General features: G+C 65.6%; 3 protein-coding genes across 8 annotated transcripts in view; all 3 read right to left on the reverse strand.

Moving 5' to 3' along the window:
* The window catches only part of SRCAP (Snf2 related CREBBP activator protein), a 28,617-nt gene extending 25,166 nt beyond the window's left edge, over positions 1–3,451 (reverse strand). Inside the window, 5 exon segments of the mRNA XM_075738774.1 lie at positions 359–544; positions 1,195–1,380; positions 2,425–2,603; positions 2,715–2,791; positions 3,246–3,451. Of these exon segments, the coding sequence (XP_075594889.1) occupies positions 359–544; positions 1,195–1,365 (357 nt within the window). The 5' untranslated portion in view covers positions 1,366–1,380; positions 2,425–2,603; positions 2,715–2,791; positions 3,246–3,451.
* A 1,440-nt stretch (positions 3,452–4,891) lies between these two features.
* Positions 4,892–10,184, reverse strand: PPP4C (protein phosphatase 4 catalytic subunit). 2 transcript variants are annotated; one of them, XM_075738749.1, is made up of 9 exons: positions 10,047–10,184; positions 9,432–9,531; positions 9,247–9,298; positions 8,999–9,049; positions 8,607–8,708; positions 7,932–8,105; positions 7,126–7,252; positions 6,281–6,470; positions 4,892–5,802 (listed from the first exon to the last, which is right to left on the reverse strand). In XM_075738749.1, exons 2-9 carry the CDS (start codon positions 9,527–9,529, stop codon positions 5,673–5,675), a joined length of 924 nt encoding a protein of 307 aa, XP_075594864.1. In that variant the 5' UTR covers positions 9,530–9,531; positions 10,047–10,184; the 3' UTR covers positions 4,892–5,672. The 2 variants fall into 2 exon arrangements, with proteins under 2 accessions (XP_075594864.1, XP_075594865.1); XM_075738750.1 differs by having other exon boundaries at positions 9,432–9,568; positions 10,047–10,095.
* A 270-nt stretch (positions 10,185–10,454) lies between these two features.
* On the reverse strand, positions 10,455–19,627 carry ALDOA (aldolase, fructose-bisphosphate A). Of its 5 annotated transcripts, XM_075738733.1 has the most exons (10): positions 19,150–19,165; positions 18,554–18,639; positions 16,361–16,480; positions 14,838–15,049; positions 14,136–14,190; positions 13,546–13,706; positions 13,017–13,100; positions 12,761–12,935; positions 11,868–12,067; positions 10,455–10,702 (listed from the first exon to the last, which is right to left on the reverse strand). In XM_075738733.1, exons 3-10 carry the CDS (start codon positions 16,470–16,472, stop codon positions 10,607–10,609), a joined length of 1,095 nt encoding a protein of 364 aa, XP_075594848.1. In that variant the 5' UTR covers positions 16,473–16,480; positions 18,554–18,639; positions 19,150–19,165; the 3' UTR covers positions 10,455–10,606. The 5 variants fall into 5 exon arrangements, with proteins under 5 accessions (XP_075594848.1, XP_075594847.1, XP_075594850.1 ...); XM_075738732.1 differs by lacking the exon at positions 18,554–18,639 and having other exon boundaries at positions 19,150–19,627; XM_075738735.1 differs by lacking the exon at positions 19,150–19,165 and having other exon boundaries at positions 18,431–18,554.
* Between the last annotated feature and the right edge of the window lie 604 nt (positions 19,628–20,231).

Here is a 20,231-nt window from a genome sequence, read left to right on the forward strand (position 1 = left end):
AGATACCACCAGACATTCTTCGGCAGTCGGTATGGAACTGATGCTCCCCCAAACCCCTTGAGATGCCACCAGAGATTCTCCAGTGGCTGCTATGGGGCTGAGTCTCCCCCAAAGCTCTTCCAAACCCCTCTGAGATGCCACCAGATGTCCTCCAGGGGGTTGAAGCTCCTCCAAAGCTTCTCCAATCCCCCCTGAGACGCCACCAGAGCTTCTGCAGTGACTACTATAGGGCTGGAGCTCCCCCAAAGCTCCTCCAAACCCCCCCCGAGATGCCACCAGAGCTTCTCCGGTGGCTACTATGTGGTTGAGCCTCCCCCATTGACCAAGCCCACCCCTTTCCCACGGGCGGGGACCCCACCTTGCGGGCGACACCCCTCTTCCAGCGCCGTTCCTGGGCGAAGTCAGCGGCCAACCACTGCATCTCCTCGCAGAGATAATCCCAGTGGACCTTGGGCCGGGCCGGTTCCGGGACCTTGGGCAGGCGCCGCAGCGACCAAAACCCTTCACGCTTCATCTCCGCCACCCGGTGCTCCACCTCCGCCTCCTGCATGGCACCGCGGGGGTTAACGGCACCCCAAAACCTCTACCCACCCCACCCCGGCCCCCCCAAAAACCCCTACGTGGAACCAGAGATTCTCCAGGGGCTGATATAGGGTTGGGTCAGGAGAAATCACCCCCAAAAAGACCCTAAACCCCCCCAAAAACTCACTCTGTAAAGGGACAGAGATTCTCTGCTGGCTGATATAGGGTTGGGCAAGACCCAATTGCCCCCAAAACTTCTCTAACCCCCCCCTAAAACGAATCCTATATGACAACAAAGATTCTCTTGGAGCTACTATAGGGTTGAGTCAACTCCTATTGCCCCCCAAAAACCCCAAAGCCTCCCCAAAATCCTGTTCTATACCCCACTAAATTCTCCAACAGCTGATAAAGGGTTTGGCCAGCCCAAATCACCCCCCAAAATCCCCTAAATTCCCCCAAAATGCGTCCTATATGAGCACAGAGATTCTCTACTGGTTGCTATAGGACTGAGTCAACCCCAGGAGCCCCCCAAAACCCCCCTAAATACCCCCAAAATCTTGCTTTAGAAAAGAAAGATTCTCCGGCAGCTGCTGTGGGGCTGAGCCCCCCCCAAAACCCACCCCGGGGAGGGGTCCAGACCCAAAATGGGGGGGGGGCGGGGGGTGTCCTTACGTGCTTGGCCTGCTCGGCGATCTCGGCGTGGGTCTTGTCCCAGAGGCTGGGGGGTTCCGGGGGTCCGGGGGGGCCATCGGGACGTGGGGGGCCGGCGGGTGAAGAAGCGGGGGGCGAGACGCTGCCGGGGGAGCCCGAGGAGGCGGGGGACACCGGGTTGCTGCCCGTCATTCTGGCCGGGGGGAGCTGGGGAACGTGGGGGGGACAAGGGGGGGGAAATCAGGTTTTGGGGGGGCTCGGGGGGGGGGGCACAGGGGCCAACTTTGGGGGGGTAAGAGGGGGCGTGGATGAGGTTTGGGGGAGCTATGGGGGGTTTGGAGGGGTCTATGGGACACTTGGGGAGGGTATAAGGGGGGGAGGGTGGGTTGGGGGGGCACAGGTGTGGTTTGGGGGGGCTACGGGGGGGTCTCAGTATGCTTGGGGGGCTGGGGGGAGAGTTTTGGGGGGCTTATGGAAAACAGAGACGAGTCTTGGGGGGTCTACGGGGAGTTTGGGAGGGCTATGGGTGGGGAGGATGAGTTTAGGGAGATACAAGTGAGTCTTGGGGGGCTGGGTGAGGTGGAGTTTCAGGGGGGTTGGGGGGTCTACTGGGGGTTAGTTTGGGGGGGCCGGGGGGTAGGTAGACCCCCCTTGGGAGGGTCTACGGGGGATGAAGGTAAGTTTGGGGAGACACGGATGAGTTTTGGGGCGTCTGTGCAGGTTGGGGGACACTTTGGGAGGGGTGAATTGAGGGGGGTCTCTGGGACTGGGGGTGAGGTTGAGGGGACTCTAAGGGGGTGGGGGTGAATCTTGGGGGGGCTGCTGCTGCTGCTGGAGGCTGAATTTAGGGGGGCACCATGGTGATTTTGGGAGGGCCTGGAAGCAGGTGCTGGATTTGGGGGGGAAGGACAGCGGACACTGAGTTTGCGGGAAGGGTCACGAAGATCTTGTCTCAGTTTGGGGGGGGTGTGATGGTCCTGGCTCAGCTTGGGGGGGTCAGGGGGGTCACTTTGGGGGTGCAGAGACCAGGGGGTCACTCTGAGGGGGCCATGAAGGATGGGGGTCACTTCGGGGGGCCAGGGAAGTTGGGGGGGGTCACTGTGAGGGTGCAGATACTGGAGGGATCACTCTGGGGGGGTCATGGAGGTTGGGGGGGGTCACTTCAGGGGTGCAGAGCCGCCCCCCCCAGCCAATGCCCAGGCCCACGGGGGGGCGGTTTGGGGTCCCCCCTCCCCTTCCCATCCCCCTCACCTGGGGGTGCAACGGCGGGTGGGGGCGGGGCAGGGGGCGGGGGGGGGCCCCGGGGCCCCCCGCCTGCCCCAGGGCATGCTGGGAAGGGGGGGCCTCATCCTGCGCCGGCGGCCGCCGGGCCGAGCCCTCGTCCAGCTCCTGGGCGCCCGGGCGGCCCAGCCTGCGCTCCGCCGAGCCGCCTTGGGGTTGGGGGGGGGGGAGAAAGGAGGACATGGATCAGGGTGGGGGGCACCCATGGGTGCTGCCCACCCCTCCCCTTCCATCAGCACCCATGGGTGCTGTCGCCCCACCTGTGTGCGCAGGGCCCTCCTCCTCCTCCTCACACTCCACTTCCACGGTGTCGGTGGCGCGGGGGGGGGGGGCGCTCCTGGGAGTGGGGGGGGGGGGGAGAGAGGGAGGTGGGTGATCCCCACCCGTGGGTGCTGCCCCCCCCCCACCCGTGGGTGCTGCCCTTCCCCAAACGGCCCCTGACCCCGGGCGCCCTTTGAACTTTGACCTATGCCGGGGTGGTGGTGGGGGTGCGACTCACTTGGGGGTCCCCACACCCCGCAGCAGCACCCATGGGTGCCCGGTGAGGGGGGAAGCCCTCACCCTCCCCCCCCCCCGGGGAGGGGGGTCCCCTGCCCCACACTGGGGTCCCCAAACCCCACAGCAGGACCCTCAGGGTGCCCCACACTGGGGTGTCCCCCCCCACCCCCCACCGGGGCCCCCTCCTCCCACCCCGGCCCCCTCCCCCTCTCCTCCTTCCCGCCCTTTTTCCTCAGGGGGGGGAAATGAAGCGGGGGGGGGGGGGAGGGTTGGTAGCGCCGCGCTCCCGTTACCGATCGCTCCCGGCCGTTCCCGCCGCAGCCCCGGCACCTCACCGTGCGGGATGGGGGGGCGGGAGGGGAGGGGGGGGGAAGAGGAGGGAGGCGGGCGGAGGGACCCGGGGAGGCGCCTCCCGCTCCGCCTCCACCGGCCTCAGCCCCGCCGCGGAGCCGCCGCCATCCGCCGCCGCAAAATGGCCGCCGCCCCCCCCCCCCGATCCCTCCCCCCCCCCCCCTCCCCCGGCCCCGCCGCCGCCGTCTCTCCCGCCTCCCTCCCTCCGCCGCCCCCCCTCCCCTCCCGCTCTCCCCCCCCCTCCCGCCGCCGACCCGCGGGGCTCACGGGAAATGGAGTCCGCCGCGCCGGAGCCAGCGGCAAAATGGCGGCGGCCGCCGCCGCGCGCGCTGCCGGCTGAGGGGGCGGGGCCGAAGAGAGAAATCTCGCGAGAGCTCCGCTGGCGGCGAGGCGAACTCTCGCGAGATTTCACGCACACCGGCGCTCTCTCCTCGGCTTCCCCCCCCCACCCCCCACTCCCCCCGCCCCTTCGTTGAGGCGCGCCCCGAAATCTCGCGAGAACGCGGCGGGCGGGCGAGAGGCGGGAGGAGGGGGAAGATGGCGGCGGGCGGCGCGTGGCGGGCGGACACGCCTCCCGTCCTCCCCCGGAGGGGGCGGGGTCTGGTGAAGGGGCGGGGCACGGCGGGAAGGTGGAGGGTGCAGGCCCCGCCCCCCGCGGATCCGGCGGGTGACGTCGCGCCCCCTCACCACTCCCTCCCCCCACCCCCGAGTGACGTCAGGGCTCGGGCACGTGGCGGCGAGGCGGCCCGTGGGATGATGGCGGCCATGTTGGATCAGCCCCGGGGGATGATGGGAGGGCGGCCATGTTGGATCCAGCCCCAGCAGCTCACGTGATGGCGGCCATGTTGGGTCAGCCCCGGGGATGATGGGAGGGCGGCCATGTTGGGTCAGCCCCAGGGATGATGGGAGGGCGGCCATGTTGGGTCAGCCCCAGAGGCTCATGTGATGGCGGCCATGTTGGGTCAGCCCCGGGGATGATGGGAGGGTGGCCATGTTGGGTCAGCCCCAGAGGCTCATGTGATGGCGGCCATGTTGGGTCAGCCCCAGGGATGATGGGGGCAGCCATGTTGGATCCAGCCCCAGCAGCTCATGTGATGGTGGCCATGTTGGGTCAGCCCCAGGGATGATGGGGGCAGCCATGTTGGGTCAGCCCCAGAGGCTCATGGGGCTCCTCCAGGGAGGCGGGGCAGGTGGTGGGGCCGGGGCCCTCCAAGCAGTCCCTGCTCCGTCACCAACGGGGATGGAGACGTCTCGTGCCCCTCACGGCCCTATACGTGTTCCCTATAGCCCCCCCGCAGGGTCCCCTATACCCCCTGGGAGCTCTGTAGCCCTTCATATCCCGCGTCTCTTTTAGGGTTCCCCTCCTATAGGGTTGCCCAGAGCCCCTCACCCCCCACGTGTCTCCTAGAGGTTCCCCCTATGTCCCCTATAGGTTCCCCATATGTCTCCTACAGCTCCCCCATGACCCAGGTGTCCTCTATACTCCTTGTCCCCTCCCATAAATTCCCACCCCCCACCCCCCCGTGTCACCTATAGCCCCTCACCCCCGACCCCCCAGGCCCCGCCCACTTTTAACGACACTTCGGGGCGCTTTTGACTTTTTTTTATCTAAAAGGAGCAGAAACGGCGTCGAAAAAAAAAATCTCCGTTTTCACCCCAAAACGCGCGCGGGGGAGGGGTGTCCCAAGGGTTGCAGGTGTCCCCCAGAGGTCACGTTATCCCCAAAGGTCAAGGGTGACCTCAAGGGTCACGCGGTGACCCCGAGGGACGTGGAGGGGACCAGGATGTCCCCAAGGAGGGGGTGACCCGGGGGTGGGGGGGGGGAAGGGGGACAGGAGAGGACAAGGCCACTTTGGGGGACGGGGCTGGCTCTAGGTGACCCCAGGGGACACGGTGGTGACCCAGGAGAGGACAAGGAACGGGACGTTGTCCCCAAGCCTCCCTAGATGCCACCACCAGTGGCCGTGTCAGCGGGGACGCCCCACACCTGGGGATGCAGTGGCCCTGGGGTGGCTCCAGGTGCCCCCAGGGAACACCGTAGTAGCCCAGGAGAAGACGAGGAACAGGACGTTGTCCTGAAGCCTCCCTAGATGCCACCATCAGCGGCCATCGTGGAGGGAACACCCAACATCTGGCGACACGGTAGCCCCAGGGTGGCCCTAGGTGACCCCAGGGGACGCGGGTGACACCACGGTGACCCAGGAAGGGACACGGCGACACCCCCAACCCTCCCTAGATGCCACCAGCGGTGACCACCATAGAGGGGACGCCCCATGTCTCCTTGGGGACATGGTGACCCCGGGGTGGCTCTAGGTGGCCCCGGGGGACGCAGGTGACCCGTTGGGGACATGGGTGGGGCCGGGGGGGTGTCACAGGAAGTAGTCGGCCACCGGCTTCTTGGAAGGGATCCCCCGTGTCTCCTGCGGCGCCGCCTCGAAGATGATGAATTCTTTCTGCAGGTGCTCGTCCAGCTCCAAGATGGCCGCCACGTTCCCGCACCTGCGGGATGAAGCGTGTGCTTAGCGTGTGCGATTTGGCGTGGTGACACGCTCAGAGTGGCAGTTGGTAACCAACGCCACAATGAGGAAGGTCCCCTTCAAGAGTCAGCACCCCCCAATATCCCCCCACCCCACGTCTCCTTGTTGCGTGTCCTAGCGTGTCCTTAGCATGTCATTAGCACGTGTTTAGCATGTCAGCCCACGTATATCAGCACCTGGTGGCCAATCCCACGATGGGGACAGCCTCATTCAAGTGTCACTCGCTGCCTACTGGTGCGTGTCTCCTGCCCCCACCTTACTATGTTCTTAGCATGTGCTTAGCGTGTCAAGACCGCCACCAACCACCCCAGACCAACCAGACGAGGACAAACATTCCCGCTCTGGTGCCACCGGCAGCCTTTCACCATGTCCCCCTGCCCCACCCCTTCACCCCACAACGCCTTAGCGTGTGCTTAGCGTGTCCTTAGCGTGTGGCTGACCTGTAGCAGTAGTTGGGGGCGGACCACACGGTGAGGACGGTCTCGTTGAAGTGCCACTTGTAGCCTTCCATGACGAGCTGGTGGGCCCGGCAGATCATGTCGATGTCGTTGGAGGCGTTGAACTGGGCCACCACGTCGCTGCCGAACAGGTACCCGGCCCCTCGCGGGGACACGCCCCAGCCCGTTGTGTCTGCCGACATGTCACACGCATGTCACGGGGGAAGCGGGACACGGACCGGGGCAGCGTGGCGTGGGTTCCCGTGGGGTTCCCGGTATGTGGGGGCACAGATGTGTCACATTGAGCTAGGGGTTGCACGTGGGAAAATGTGACCCACATGTGTTACACGTGTCTACATGTGTCACGTGGAACAGCCCCAGTGTGGCTATGGAGTCACATGTGTTGTCACACACACCAGCCTGGCGTGGCCGCGGGATCACACGTGCATCACCTGGAGCCACATCGGCCAGGCTGGAGCGTGTCTGAAGGCACGTGACCCACACGCGTGCCACACGGGCCCACATCTGTCATGTAGAACAGCCCAATGTGGCTGTGGGGTCACCCGAGTGTCACACAGACCAGCCCAGTGTGACTGAGGAAGCCACACGTGTGTCACCTGGAGCCACGCCCCCCAGCCCGGCACCACCACCTGACAACACACGACACACATCCATGTCACACGTTGTCACCCCAGGTGACTGACAAGGCCACCCTGATGGTGGTTGGGAGGCCACGGGGCGCGACATGGGATGTGACACGGGACGACTGGCCTCACCCTGCCCTGCAGGGCGGGGCTGCAAGGCGGGACATGCACCAACACGCGCCGACACACGTGTGCGGGACCTACCCTCGGGGTCGGACCACAGGAGATCGCACATGGGGCCGTCGTGGGGCACCTCCTGCTTGCGGTCGATGGTGCGGATCTGGTCCAGTGTCTGGATGGAGGGCGAGAGGCCCCCGTGCACACAGAAAATCTGTGGGAACACGCGTGTGCTTAGCGTGCGAGGCGGGGGGTGTGCAACAGCGTGTTCCCTTTGCGAGGCTGGTGGGAGCCCGGCGGGGGGACAAGGCCCCCACGCAACCCCTAAACACAACCCCAGAGGCCTCCCTACACGCCCACATGTACTTACTGTGTCCTTAGCGTGATCTTAACATGTACTTAGCGTGCCCTAAAGCATCCCACCATGCTCACCGCGCCCCCCACAATGGCAACGGGACCGCAGGGAGGGAAGTTGCCCACGCAGCCCCATCACGTGCAGCCTCTGACGCATCCCTGTGGGCACCCAGCATGTCCTTAGCGTGTCCTAGGCGTGCACTTAGCATGTCCCAGCATGTCCTTAGCACATCCCAGCGTGCTCACAGAGCATTCCATGACATCAACGCAGCTGCAACGAGCGAAGCTGCCGCCACAACGCCCTCCATGCACCCCGCGATGCCTCTCTAAGCTCCTTAGCGTGACCTAACACATCATCAACACGCGTTTAACGTGTCCTAACGAACCCCAGCACGCTCGCAGAGCGCTCCGCAACAACGACGAGCCTACAGAGAGGAAAGCCGCTGCGGCGGTCCCACTGCACGCAACCCCCGCTGCCTCCTCGCGCCCTTTGCGTGCCCTTAGCGTGTGTGCGGTAACGTGCACACGTGCGCGCCGACCTTGCCGTCGATGATGGCGGAGAGGCTGAGGTAGTCGAAAATCTCGGTGCAGTAGCGCCAGACGGTGACGGAGCCGTACTTGCGCAGACACTCGTCGTAGAAGCCGTAGACCTGGGTGATCTGTCGGCTCTCGTGGTTCCCCCGGATCAGCGTGATGCGATCGGGGTAACGGACCTGCCGTGCCCGGAGTGGGGGGGGGGGCTGGGTCACACAGGGGTGCTCCCCCCTGCCCCCCAAAAGGGTGCCCCCATGGGTCCCCCCCGCAGATGTTCGAGACACCCAGTTTCACCCATGGGGTCAACCGGATGACCTGGGTGCCACCCTCAGCCGCTGGGGTGTCCCCCCCCGACACCTGGGTGCCCCCCATGGGTCAGCCTGGAGGCCTGGGTCCCCCCCAGAAACCTGGGTGCCCCCCATGGGGCACCCCAAACACATGGGTGTCCCCCCAACTGCTTGGGTCCCCCCACGGCTCCCCCAGAGACATCTGGGTTCTCCCCACGGATCCCCCCGGACACCTGGGTGCCACCTGCACCCTTGGGTGCCCCCTCCCCAGCACCCCTAGGTGCCCCCCGGATCCTCTCCTGCACACCTAGGTGCCCACCCGTACCCCCCCTGCACCCCTGGATCCCCCCCGCACCCTTGGGTGGCCCCCCCCCCAACACCCCTGGGTGCCACCTTGAGGGCCAGCAGCAGCAGGAAGGTCTCGACGCTGTAGAAGCCCCGATCCACGAAGTCCCCCATGAACAGGTAGTTGGTTTCGGGGACGTCCCCCCCAACCTGGGGGGGGGGGCACAGGGGGTGCTTAGGGGGCAGGGGGGTGTCAGGGGGTGCAATAAGGCGGAACACGGGCAGTTGGGGGGCAATAAGGGGGGATGAAAAAATAGTTGGGGGCATTTAGGGGGTGGGAGCACATTTGAGGGTGCTTAAGGGATGGGGGGTGCAGTTAGGGGGCACAGGGGGGTTGGGGGGCACTTAGGGGTTGGGGGGGTGTCAGGAAGCACTTGGGGGCGGCTGGAGGGCTGAGGGGGCACTTGGGGATCGGGGGGCAGTTGGGGGGGGCAGCTCACCCTGAAGAGCTCCTTGAGGTCATAGAACTGTCCGTGGATGTCACCGCAAACCTTGGGGGGGGGGGGGGGGAATTGGGGGTCAGAGCCCCCCAAGTACCTCCTGGGATCCCCCTGCCCCCCCAGCCCCCACACCTGCCCCATATCCCTCCCCAGCCCCCCACATCCACCCCGCAGCCCCCCCCCCCCCCAAACCCCCAGCCCTAGACACCCCCTGGCCCCCCCATCTGCCCCCCGAACCCCCAACTCACGGTGACGGGGGAATCCACCCGCTGGACGTTACTCTCCTCCACCAAAATCTCCCTGAGGACGGGAGGGGGCAATTATTTACCACCAGGAAGGAGTTAATTACCCCCCGTGGGGGGTGCACCCGTGTCTAATTACACCCCCCCCCCCCAAGGGGGCATTAATTAACCCAGGGCGGGGCGTTAATTACCGGGCTTTGGCGCAAAGGGCCTTGACCTCGCTCTCCTTGATGAGCTCGCAGCGTCGCAACTGCTCGATCTGCCGGTCCAGGTCGCTCAGCTCCCCCATGGCTGGGGCAAACACCCCCCCCCCCCCCCCCAATTAGCGCTTCCCGGGGGTAATTAACTCCCCCCAGGGGTTAATTAACACCCCCCGGGAGGCAGGAGCTCGGCAGGGTCCTCCCTGCCCTCCCCAGCGGTCGCCATGGGGCTGGGGCGGTTGGGGGGGGGAGGGGGGGGTGTTGTTAAGGGGGTCCCCCCCCCCCCCGGCTGCCCCACAAGTGCCCCGTGGGGGTCCCCAACTGCCCCCGGGCCCCCAAAACTGCCCCGCGGAGGGGTGCGGGGGGGGTGTGTGTGGGGGTGTCTGTGAGCCCCATAACCGCCCCTAGAGCTCCGCCCAGCCCCCCGAGTGCCCCCCACATCCCCCGCCCCCGGGGCCCCCCCCGATCGCTTCCCGCAGCCCCCGAACCGCCCCCAGCCCCCCCCGAACCGCCCCCCTCCGCCCCACCCCCCCCAGCCGCCCCATAACCGCCCCCCGGCCCCTCCCGGCCCCCCCGAACCCCCCCAGGGGCCCCCCCCGGACCCACCGGCCGCGACCCTCCGCCGCCGCCGTCGCCACCGCTGCGCGTCACTTCCGGACCGGCCCCTTTACCGGAAGCGGAAGTACCGCCGACCGGCCCGGAAGTGACGCCAAAGGAAGAGCGCAGGGCCGGGGGCAGGCCGCGCGCTTCCACCGAGCTCCTGGGTGCCCCCCCCCCCCCCCAGCACCCCTGGGTGCCCCCCCTTCCCCCCCTTCAGCACCCCTGGGTGCCCCCCCCCGCACCCCTGGGGCTCCTCAGCACCTCTGGGTGCCCCCCCGAACGCTCGGGACCCCCCTTCCCCGGTACCCCTGGGTGCCCCCCCACCCCCACCCCAGCACCCATGGGTGCTCCCCTCCCCCCCCCAGCACCCATGGGTGCCCCCTCCTCCCCCGCCCCGAACACCCGGGTCCCTTCTTGCTCAGGCCGTCGCCATTTTATTGTCCCGCCTGGACGGGTAAAAGGGGGCGGGGACAGAAAGGGCAGCGGGGGGGGGGAAGGGGAAAGGGGGCGTGTCCCGGCGCGGTGACGTAGAGCGACGCGGTGACGTAGAGCGGAGCGAAGCGACGTCAGTAGGCGTGGTTGGAGATGAAGAGGGACTCGCTGGCGGCCGCCCCCGCCGGGCCGCTCGGGGTGTATTTGCCCTGGCAGGCCAGGGAGTTGGCCTGGGGGAGGGACACGGGGCGTTGGGGACACGGGGACACACCGGGGGGGGACAACCCCCGCCCCGCCCCGCAGGTGACACCAGCCAGCTGTGGCCGTGATGGTGGTGACATCACCTAGACGTGGGCGTGATGGTGGCGGCAGCGTCCAGACACGTGTGTGACAGCGGTGACACCATACGGACACACACATGGTGATGGTGACACCATAGGGACACACGTGATGACGGTGCCACCATCCACACACGTACGATGACACCGGTGACACCATCCACACACGTACGATGACACCGGTGCCACCATCCACACACGTACGATGACACCGGTGACACCATCCACACACGTACGATGACACCGGTGCCACCATCCACACACACACACGACAGGTGCCACCACTGGGACAGGTGTGTGACGATGATGTCACCACCCCAGGCATGGCGGCTGTGGTGTCACCCGCAGAGCCGGGCCCCCACCTTTGTCCCCACGTGTCCCCCACCCCCCGCCGTCCCCACGGGGGTGACGGTGACGGACCACGGCCTCCTCGACGTCCTCCCCCTGGGTGGCCTTGGTGCCTCTTGCTGTCCCCAGTGTCCCCACGGGTGATGTCCTCCACCTGGGCCACCTCGGCCTTGTCCCTCCCCCTGTCCCCATGTCCCCTCCACGCCCAAGACGCCCTCCAACCCTCCGACATCCCCACGGATGACCCACCAGAACCTGCTTTGACGTTCTCCTCTTGGGTCACCCTGGCCTTGACCCCATGTCCCCCGTGTCCCCATGGGTGACAGACCTGAACCTGCCTGACCTCCTCCTCCTCCTGGGCCCTTGTCACTCACCCTGCCCCCATGGGTGACCCCCCTGAACCTGCGTGATGTCCTCCTCCTCCTCCTGGGCCACCTTGGCCTTGTCCCTCACTCTGTCCCCATGTCCCCAACGTCCCCATGGGTGACAGACCTGAACCTGCTTGACTTTCTCCGCTCGGGCCACCTCGGCCCCGTGTCCCCTCCACGCCCAAGACGCCCTCCAACCCTCCGACATCCCCACGGATGACCCACCAGGACCTGCTTTGACGTTCTCCTCTCGAGTCGCCTTGGCCCCGCGTCCCCTCCCCACCCAAGCTGTCCCCACGTCCCCCACCCCGCCGTGTCCCCAGGGGGTGACGGTGACCTACCAGAGCCCTCTTGACGTACTCCTCCTGGGCCGCCTTGGTGTTGTCCTTCTTGCCGGCCCAGGCCCGCAGCGCCGAGGCCTGCAGCGCCCGCCCGTAGGAGAAGGTCAGGGCCCACGGTCGCGCCAGGGGACAACGGTTGATGGCGTTGAGGTTGAGGGACGCCTCCTCCTCGCTCTGACCTCCAGACAGGAACGTGATGCCTGGGGACGTGGGGACAGCGTACGGGAGGTCACCCGTGGGGACGGGGACGTGGCCGTGGGGATGGGGACACCGTGGGGAGGTGGCCACGGGGATGGGGACACCGTGGGACGTGGTTGTGGGGATGGGGACACCGTGGGGAGGTGGTTGTGGGGATGGGGACATGGTTATGGGGATGGGGACATGATTGTGGGGACACCACTGGGACACAGCCATGGAGGTGGGGACACAACCATGGGGATGAGACACTACGAGGACATAGCCATGGGGATGGGGACACCACGGGGACACCGCCATGGAGGTGGGGACACCACGGGGACATGGCTGTGGGGATGGGGACACCATGAGGACACCGCCATGGAGGTGGGGACACCACGGGGACATGGCTGTGGGGATGGGGACACCATGAGGACACCGCCATGGAGGTGGGGACACCACGGGGACATGGCTGTGGGGATGGGGACACCATGAGGACACCGCCATGGAGGTGGGGACACCACGGGGACATGGCTGTGGGGATGGGGACAACATGAGGACACCGCCATGGAGGTGGGGACACCACGGGGACATGGCTGTGGGGATGGGGACACCATGAGGACACCGCCATGGAGGTGGGGACACCACGGGGACATGGCTGTGGGGATGGGGACACCATGAGGACACCGCCATGGGGACAGGGTCCAGGTGGCACTGACCGGGGACAGCGGGGGGCACAGTGCGGCGCAGGGCGGTGACGGTGGCCATGGCGATCTCCTCGGGGGTGTACTTCTTGGTGCAGGCGTGGCCAGGTGTCACCATGTTGGGCTTCAGCAGCGTCCCCTCCAGGTAGACGTGGTGGTCGCTCAGCGCCTTGTAGACAGCTGCCAGCACCTGGGGACAACGGGACATTGGTGGGGACACGGCAGGGATGCGGTGGGGACACGTTGGGGACACGTTGGGGAAGTCACCCACCTTCTCGGTCACGTACTGGCAGTGCTTCAGGTCGTGGTCACCATCCGGGAGGATCTCGGGCTCCACGATGGGGACGATGCCGTTCTGTGGGGACACGAGGAACGTTGGGGACAGGGCCACCCCATGGTGACCAGGAGGGGACGCGGGGACGGGGACATGGTGGTGGCCAGGGCACGGCATGGTGGGAGGTGGCCCAGGTGCCCTGGGGTGGCAGGAGGGGACGTGGAGGTGACATTGCATCACCTCGCATCACCGTGCCACGTCTGGTGACGCCCACTGAAGCTGGGAGGCCACCAAGCACCACGGGACACCCAGGGGGGACACAGGCATGGGGCTGGGGACAGCGAGGTGACACGGGATCGGTAAGGACACGCTGACCCAAGGACACGGAGGTGCCACCACGCTACGTCTAGCTACCACCACACCGCGTCACCCTGCAGCTTGGAGGCCACCAACCACCACAAGGTACCCAGAGGTGACACGGGGACGGGGCTGGGGACAAGGAGGACAGCAGGGAGGGGACAGGGACCTGCTGGCAGATGCTGGCGTAGCGGGCGAGGACGTTGGCGTTCTCCATCACGGCCAGGCGCGTGGGCGTGTGCTCGGAGATCTTGAGGACACAGCGCCACTTGGCGAAGTCAGCCCCGTCCTTCTTGTACTGGGCGCAGCGCTCCATCAGCCCGTCCAGCCCTGGGGACACCGAGGGGGCATCAGGGGTGGGGACACCGAGGAGGCGTGGGGACGGCATCAGGGATGAGGTCACTGCGGTGGCATCAAGGGTGGGGACGCATGTAGGGTGGGGGGGCAACAGGAAGGATGGGGCCGCCCTGGTGGCATCAGGGATGGGGACACAACGAGGCACGGGGACAGCATGGTGGCACCAGGGACGGAAACCCTGTGGCGGCATCAGAGGTGGGGACAGCAATGGGGCACGGGGACAGCACGAGGGATGGGGACACCATGGTGGCATCAGGGGTGGGGACACCAGTGGGGCTTGGGGGCAGCATCAGGGATGGGGACACGAGAAGGGTGTGGGGGCAACATGAGGGATGCTGTGATGACATCAGGGATGGGGACCCCGTGGTGGGGACACCGTGGTGGCATCAGGCTGTCACTCACCCTGGGTCGTGGTCTCGCCGTTGGTGCCAGCCAGGGGCACCACCCCCTTGTCCACCTGGGGGACAGGGACAGGTTGATGTGGTTGACCTGGTTCCAGGACCACCCATGCCCCCGTGTCCCCCCCCAACAGCCCCAGTGTCCCCACAATGTCCCCAAGGCACGTCCACCTCACACACCAACAGGGACTTCTGATGAAGCCACCTCTGATGTGGTTGATGGAGCACCCAAGCCCTCAACACTCCCGTCACCTCGACATCCACACTGTCCCCAAGGCGCCCGACATCCCCGCGATGTCCCCAGGTTGTCCCCACCTCAACACCAACAACGATGTCTGATGAAGCCACCTTTCATCTGGTTGATCTGGCTCGAGAAGCACCCAAACCCCCAACACCTCCCATGGCTCCCCAACACCCCCAACGTCCCCATGATGTCCCTGAGGCGTCCCCACCTCAACGCCAACAAGGACGCTTGATGAAGCCACCTTTGATGTGGTTCCCGGAGCACCCAAGCCCTCCCCAACGCCCCCAACGTCTCCGTGTCCCCGAGGCGTCCCCACCTCAACGCCAACAAGGACGCTTGACGAAGCCACCTTTGATGTGGTTGACCCGGCTGAAGGAGCACCCAAGCCCTCAATGCCCCCGTGTCCCTCCCAACGTCCCCATGTCCCCAAGGTGTCCCCCGACGTCCCCGAGGTGTCCCCACCTTGATGCCGACGAGGGCGCCCTTGCTGCGGATGACCTGGGGGAAGGGACGCCCATCGTCCGCCTTCTGGTAGAGGGTCTCGTGGAAGAGGATGACCCCGCCGATGCACGGGTCCACCCGGCTGTCGGCGGTGAAGAGCAGCTGCCGGTACCAGCGCCGGTTTTCTTCCGTGTTCTCCGCTCCCACTGAGCTCAGGCGCTTGGCGATGCTGCCTGCAGTCGTTCCAGTATAAACCAGTCACTCCCAGTTCAGACCAGTATAGACCAATAGCCCCAACTGCCCTCCTGGTGCTGCCCCAGATCTCCCAGTAACTCCCAGTGCAGCTCCAGGAGCTCCCAGGAGCCCCTGGTGCCACCGCAGACTCTTCACGACGCTGCCTGCAGCCATCCCAGTATAAACCAGTCACTCCCAGTATAGACCAATAACCCCAAGTGGTCTCCTGGCGCTGCCCCAGCATGTCCCAGTAGCTCCCAGTGCAGCCCCAGAAGCTCTCAGGACCCTCCTCCCGGTGCCACCTTAAAGTTCTCAGATGCTTTGCAATGCTCCCAGTCACCATCCCAGTACAAACCAGTCACTCCCAGTTCAGCCCAGTAAGCCCCACTGCCCTCCTGGCGATGTCCCCATAGCTCCCAGTGCAGCTCCAGGAGCTCCCAGGAGCCCCTGGTGCCACCTCAGGGTGCTCAGACTCTTCACAATCCTACCTGCAGCCATCCCAGTATAAACCAGTCACTCCCAGTTCAGCCCAGTAGCTCAGTATCCCAAACCGGTCTCCTGGCGCTGCCCCTAGTGCCTCCCAGTAGCTCCCAGTTCAGCCCCAGTAGCTCCCAGGGATCTCCCGCTGCCACCTTGAAGTTCTCGGATACTTCCGCATGCTTCTAGCTACCATCCCAGTACAAGCCAGTTACCCCCAGTATAGCCCAGTATGGCCCGCTGCCCTCAGGATGCTGCCCCAGTGCCTCCCAGTAGCTCCCAGTTTAGCCCTAATAGCTCTCAGGACCCTCCTGGTGCCACCTCGGTGTGCTCAGCTGCTTCCCATGCTCTCTGCAGCCATCCCAGTATAAACCAGTTCAGCCCAGTATAGCCCAGTAACCCCCACTGGTCTCCTGGTGCTGCCCTAGTGCCTCCCAGTAGCTCCCAGTGCCTCCCAGTGCCACCCCCCACCCCCCTGTGCCATACCACCTCAGGGCACTGGGGTGCTCGGCCAGGCTCCCTGCAAGCTCCCAGTGCTTCCCAGTTAGGCTCAGTAGCTCCCAGTACACCCCAGGTGCCGCCCCAGTACTTTCCAGTCCAGCCCTGGTGTCTCCCAGTAGCTCCCAAGGTCCTCTCAGTGCTGCCCCAGTAGGTCCCAGTAGATCCCAGTAGCTCCCAGGGCTCTCCAGGCATAACCCCAGTAGCTCCCAGTGCTTCCCCAGTAGCTCCCAGTGCTTCCCCAGTAGCTCCCTAATCCCTTCCTAGTAGTTCCTAGTCCCTCCCAGTGCCCCCCGATCCCCTCCCAGTCCCTCCCAGTGCCCCCAGTCACCCACCAGTGGACTCATCGGCGGCCAGGATGCCCTTCCCGGGAGCTACGATACGCTGGGCGATGGACGCCAGCTCCTGCTTCTGCTCCGGGCTCAGCGCTGCCACCGGTGGGGACATCGCGACGGCTGTGGGGACGTCACCAGTAACATCAATGACATCAGCAGCAACGACATCCTGCGACGTGAGGGCCCTGCCTGCCCCCATGGCTGCCCCGGGGCGAGAGGGGGCGGGACCCACGAGTTTGGGGGGACCGGGGGGGGGGACACGACACACAGGACACCCAGGGGTCTGGGGAGCACCCAGGGGTCTGGGAAACCTGCAGTGACCCAGGGAGCACCCAGGAGTTTGGGGGGGACACCCGGAAGTTTGGGTGGGGGGAGATGGGACCCCCCCCACACCCAGGGGACACCCAAGAATTTGGGGGGGACACCCAGGAGAGTGGGTGGGGGGAGATGGGACCCCCACACACCCAGGGGACACCCAAGAGTTTGGGTGGGGGGAGATGGGACCCCCCCACACACCCAGGGGACACCCAAGAGTTTGGGTGGGGGGCGATGGGACCCCCCCCACAGACCCAGGGGACACCCAAGAGTTTGGGGGGACACCCAGGAGAGTGGGTGGGGAGAGATGGGACCCCCCCACACACACACACCCCCACACCACCCCCCAGGGGACACCCAGAAGTTTGGGTGGGGGGAGATGGGACCCCCCCACCCAGGGAACACCCAGGCGTCCGGGAAACCTGGAAGGACCCAGACGTCCGGAGGGAACTCGGAGGGGGAGACCCAGGGTGGGGGGGGGGGATAGGGGGACCCCAGGGAAAAGGGGGGGGGGGGCGAGGAGGAGGAGGAAGGAAGGGGGTGAGACGGACCCAGGCGTCCGGGCGCTGCGGGAGGCGAGCTGGAAATGGAGGGGACCCAGAAATGCGGGGAGGGCACCCCGAGGTGCGGGGAGGGCACCCAGGGTGTGGCCGGGGGCAGGGAGCAAGGGAGGGACCCGGGCGTCATCGTGTCCCTTCCCCCCCCGCCCCCCCCCCACCCAAGGGAACCCCAAGGGCGTTTCAAGGGTAGGGAGAGGAACCCAGATCCGGGAAGGGTCCCCTCCCCCCCACCCCAACGTGGGACCCACGTCTCCCCCCACATCTCCACCCTTCACCCCCCAATCTCCACCCTTTCACTCCAAAAATCTCCCTCCAGGCAGCAAAATCTGCCTTTTTAGCCCCAAATCTGCTACCCCCAGGGCCCAAAATTCTTCCTCCGAACCTCAAACCTGCTCTTTTCACTCCAAATCTGCCCTTTTCACCCCAAAATCTCCCTCCAGGTAACAAAATCTGCCCCCTTTTAACCCTAAATCTGCCTCTCTTCACCCCAAAACTTCTCCCCACCCCCAAAATCTGCCCCTTTTGCCCCCCAATCTGCCTCCAGAACCCCAAATCTGCCTTTCCCCCCCAAATTATGCTCCTCCACACCCCAGAATCGACCTTTTTCATCCCAAAACCTCCCCCTCCGCCCCCAAATTCTACCTTTTTCACCTCAAATCTACCCCGATGCCAAAATCAGCCCCTTATACCCCCAAAAATCCCCCCCACACCCCAAACCTGCCTTTTTTACCTCAAAATGTGCCTTTGTACCCCCAAGTCTCCTCCCAGATTCCCAAATCTGCCTCTCTTAGCCCTAAATCTGGCCCCACACCCCAGAATCTGCAATTTTCACCTCAAATCTGCCCCTTTCACCCCAAAACCTGCCCCTTCACATAAAAATGTGCCTTTTTCGCACCAATTTTTTACCTCAGAATTCCCCTCACACCCCAAAATCTGCCTTTTTCACCCCAAAATCTCCCCAAGCCCCCCAAATCTGCCTTGTTTTACCTCAAAATCTGGCCCTTTCACCTCAGGATTTCCTTCCACCCCCCCAAAAACTGCCTTTTTCACCGCAAAATCAGCTCCAGCACCCCAAAATACACACTTTTAACCCCAAAATCTGCATTTTTCACCTCAGAATTTCCCCCCGCACCCCAAAATCTGCATTTTTCACCCCCAAATCTCCCCCAAGACCCCCAAATCTGCCTTTTTTTACCTCAAAAACTGTCTCTTTTACGTCAAAATCTTCCTCTTTCCCCTCACAAGCCGCCCCCCCCACCCCCAAAAGCGCCTCTTTTCACCCCAAAACCCACCGCCACCCCCCTCCCCCTCCCCCCACCTGGTCGCGGGGTGCGGCGGGGCGCGTGGGGCGGGGGGCGTGGCCGCGCCGTGACGACGTCACTCCCCCCCACAGCGGGGCGGGGCCTTAAAGGGGCGATGCCGCGCTGAGTCACGGTGGGGCTCACCATGGGTTTTGGGGTGCCCCGGGGCGGTTTTAGGGATCCCAGGAGGATTTAGGGGTGCCGAGGGGGGTGTGAGGTTTGCATAGGGATTTTGGAGTGCCGCGGGGGGTCCCGGGGGTGTGTCTTGGGGTCCACGAGGGATATTGGGGTGCGGGGGGGTTTTGGGGTGCCCGGGGGTATTGGGGTGCAGAGGGGTCCGGAGGGTGCTGGGAGGATTTTGGGGTGCGGGGGGGGTAGAAGTGGATTTTGGGGTGCTGCGGGGGGGTATTGGGGTACCTGCGAGGGTCCCCGTGTGATTTTGGGGTGCGGGGGGGGTAGTCCAGGGGGGTTTTGGGGTGCGGGGGGGGGAAGGGTGTTGCAGGCCTTGAGGGGGCAGTTTTGGGGTGCGGGGGGGGTCCCACCACCGGGGTTGGAAGGTTTTGGGGGTGCAGTGGGGGGGGAAGGAAAGGTGGGGGGGGCCCCAAAAACTCACCGTGGGGTGTCCAGGGGCGGCACCGGGGGTGCTGGGGGCTCCCCCTTATATAGGGGCTCCCGAAGGGAGGGGGGGGAGCGGGGGGGGCCCCCCCTTTCCTGACCTTCTCGGGTGACCTCTGCCCTTTCGGCCGCCAAAAATAGCCCCCCCGCCCCTCCCCCACCTCCCTCCGCGGGGGGGGGAGGGGAAAGGCCCCCTCCCCCCCCTTTTTAGGGGGGGCCCTCCTTGATCGCCCCCCTTAGGCCCCCCCATCCTTTCGGGGATCCCCCCGCTATTTTGGGGACACCCCCCTCTTATTTTGCCCCCCCCCCCATTTAGGGGATCCCCAACCCTGCGGCTGTACCCCCCTCCCTTTATGGGGTCCCCCCATTTTTGCCCCCCCGCCGGTTTTAGGGTGCCCCCCCCCCCCCCCCGGTTTTGGCCGCCATGGCAACGCGGGGGGGGGGGAAGCTGGTGGTTTCCATGGCAACAGCCCCCCCTTTGGGAGGCCCCCCAAGCCGCGGAGGGGGCGGGGCTTAGCGAGGGGCGGGGCTTGGGGCCGGTGGGTGTGGCCCCGCGCAGGAGAAGGGCGGAGCTTAATGAGGGGCGGGGCTTGGGGACGGGGCACGGGGAGTTACGTCGCAGGGGCGGGGCTTGGGGGGTTCACGGGCCAATAGGCCGCGCCCACCTGCGGGAAGGGGCGGGGTTGCGGCAATGGGCGGGGCTTGGTGAGGGACGGGGGCGGGGGGTTACCCAGGGGAGCGTTCAGTGTACCCTCACCGAGAGTCATAAATTGCTCATTAATATTCATGAGCTCTGTGGTGCATATTTATGAGCCACGTGCTAATTAACATAAAAAGGACGCAGAGCCGAGCCCCGCCCACCTTATTAATATTAAAGACACCCGCCCAGACGCCCCGCCCCCCGCACGCGCGGTTGTCGCGGCAACGCCCCTTCGCAGGTGCGGTCGCCATGGCAAACCCCACCGCGGGTTTCTATTGGCCGGCAGCGGAGATGTCCCGCCCTGTGGGAACTCGCCCACCTCGGCCAATCGGCGCGGCCCGCGCCTGCCCCGCTCTGCCCGGCAACGCGCCCGCTCCACC

This window comes from Balearica regulorum, chromosome 35 (genome assembly GCF_011004875.1).
Source record: "Balearica regulorum gibbericeps isolate bBalReg1 chromosome 35, bBalReg1.pri, whole genome shotgun sequence".
NCBI lineage: Eukaryota > Metazoa > Chordata > Aves > Gruiformes > Gruidae > Balearica > Balearica regulorum.

Excerpts from the sequence above, each read along its gene's own strand:
- PPP4C (XM_075738749.1), bottom strand. The coding sequence starts at position 9,529 with ATGGGGGAGCTGAGCGACCTGGACCGGCAGATCGAGCAGTTGCGACGC. Across the intron at positions 8,709-8,998 it reads ACCTCAAGGAGCTCTTCAGG|GTTGGGGGGGACGTCCCCGA; the intron begins GTGAGCTGCCCC and ends CCCCCCCCCCAG. Across the intron at positions 5,803-6,280 it reads GCCCCCAACTACTGCTACAG|GTGCGGGAACGTGGCGGCCA; the intron begins GTCAGCCACACG and ends TTCATCCCGCAG.
- ALDOA (XM_075738731.1), bottom strand. The coding sequence starts at position 17,362 with ATGACGCCCGGGTCCCTCCCTTGCTCCCTGCCCCCGGCCACACCCTGG. Across the intron at positions 16,481-17,226 it reads CGCAGCGCCCGGACGCCTGG|CCGTCGCGATGTCCCCACCG; the intron begins GTCCGTCTCACC and ends ACGTCCCCACAG. Across the intron at positions 10,703-11,867 it reads AGTACGTCAAGAGGGCTCTG|GCCAACTCCCTGGCCTGCCA; the intron begins GTAGGTCACCGT and ends TCCCTCCCCCAG.